Source organism: Sinocyclocheilus anshuiensis, unplaced genomic scaffold (assembly GCF_001515605.1).
Source record: "Sinocyclocheilus anshuiensis isolate Anshui unplaced genomic scaffold, SAMN03320099.WGS_v1.1 scaffold394, whole genome shotgun sequence".
NCBI classification, from domain to species: Eukaryota; Metazoa; Chordata; class Actinopteri; order Cypriniformes; family Cyprinidae; genus Sinocyclocheilus; species Sinocyclocheilus anshuiensis.
Genome location: NW_015542343.1, coordinates 785438 through 787011, shown reverse-complemented (window position 1 = coordinate 787011; position 1574 = coordinate 785438). Strand labels below are relative to the sequence as shown.

The 1574-nt window shown below is 31.2% G+C and overlaps 1 protein-coding gene across 1 annotated transcript in view; it reads left to right on the top strand.

Annotated features, from left to right (window-relative positions):
• The window catches only part of LOC107691269 (protocadherin-8-like), a 4640-nt gene extending 4288 nt beyond the window's left edge, over positions 1–352 (top strand). Inside the window, exon 2 of the mRNA XM_016489783.1 lies at positions 152–352. Within this exon, the coding sequence (XP_016345269.1) occupies positions 152–352 (201 nt within the window). The remainder of the gene's footprint in view (positions 1–151) is intronic.
• Positions 353–1574: the final 1222 nt, after the last annotated feature.

The window sequence follows — 1574 nt, the reverse complement described above, 5'->3', positions numbered from 1 at the left end:
AAAAATAGTGCAGACGGAACACAAAAGTGTGCTTAACAGTAACAGTAACAGAAGTTTATCAACAAAATGAAAAGTCTTGTCATTAATTACTCACCGTCATGTCGTTCCAGAAAAGCAGAGAGGATGAGCTTTGGTTCTTGTGTTTTCACAGGGATACTCCACTTTGCCTGGTTATGGTAAAGACAACGCTCGACCCATCACGGTCTGGAAAGGAAACTCTATGATGACCATCGCAGTCAGAGACCCACAGATCAGTGGCAAAGACAGCGGAAAAGGAGACAGTGATGCTAATGACAGTGATTCTGACATCAGTGAAGGCCTCAAGAAAGACTACACGTCATATAAAGGTTAGAATCAACTCATCTGACTGACATACTCAGAACTATTTATTATACATACTATATTATTATGTATATACATGTCCAAACTGGTAATATATTTGATATTTGTGCAGAATTCTCATAATAATAATAATAATAGCTCACAACTGCAAGAACAAAAGTGAGAACTGTGAGATAAAAAGTTGCAATTACCTTTTTTATTTTTATTTTTAATTTGAATTTATTTTAATCAAAAAAAACTTGAATTGCAATAATTAAACTGAAAATTCAACTGGATTGTTTTTTTGTTTTTTTTTGTTTTTGTTTATTTATGAGTTTATATGTCGTGATCCTAAGAAGAAAAGTCTGAATTGTGAGACAAACTCACAATATAAATTGCAGAAAAAAGGGCACTATTACTCAGTCACAATCCATTTTTTTTTTTATCTGAATTGCAAGATGTAAAGATGTAAACTCAGAATTCTAAATTTAAAAAAAGTCAAAATTATGAGATGTAACCTCAATTCAGAGAAAAAAGTCAGAATTGTGATATGTAAACAGAATTCTGAGGAAAAAAGTTAAAATACGAGTTGTAAGCTCAGAATTCTGAAAAACAAGTCAAAATTGTGAGATGCAAACTCAGAATTCTGAAAAAAAGTAAATTCGAAAAAAAAGTAAAGGTTACGAGATGTAAACTCAGAATTCTGAAAAAAAGTAAAAGTTACGAGATGTAAACTCACAAATGCTGTTGATTGGATTGGTTAGAGTTTATTGCAAGCTTATATGTCACAAATTGCAAGAAACTCGCAATTCTGAGAAGAAACATCTGAACAGTGAGATTTAAACTCAGAATTCTGAAAAAAGTAAAAGTTACGAGATGTAAACTCAGAATTCTGAAAAAAAGTAAAGGTTACGAGATGTAAACTCAGAATTCTGAAAAAAAGTAAAAGTTACGAGATGTAAACTCACAAATGCTGTTGATTGGATTGGTTAGAGTTTATTGCAAGCTTATATGTCACAAATTGCAAGAAACTCGCAATTCTGAGAAGAAACATCTGAACAGTGAGATTTAAACTCAGAATTCTGAAAAAAGTAAAAGTTACGAGATGTAAACTCAGAATTCTGAAAAAAAGTAAAAGTTACGAGATGTAAACTCAGAATTCTGAAAAAAAGTAAAAGTTACGAGATGTAAACTCAGAATTCTGAAAAAAAGTAAAAGTTACGAGATGTAAACTCAGAATTCTGAAAAAAAGT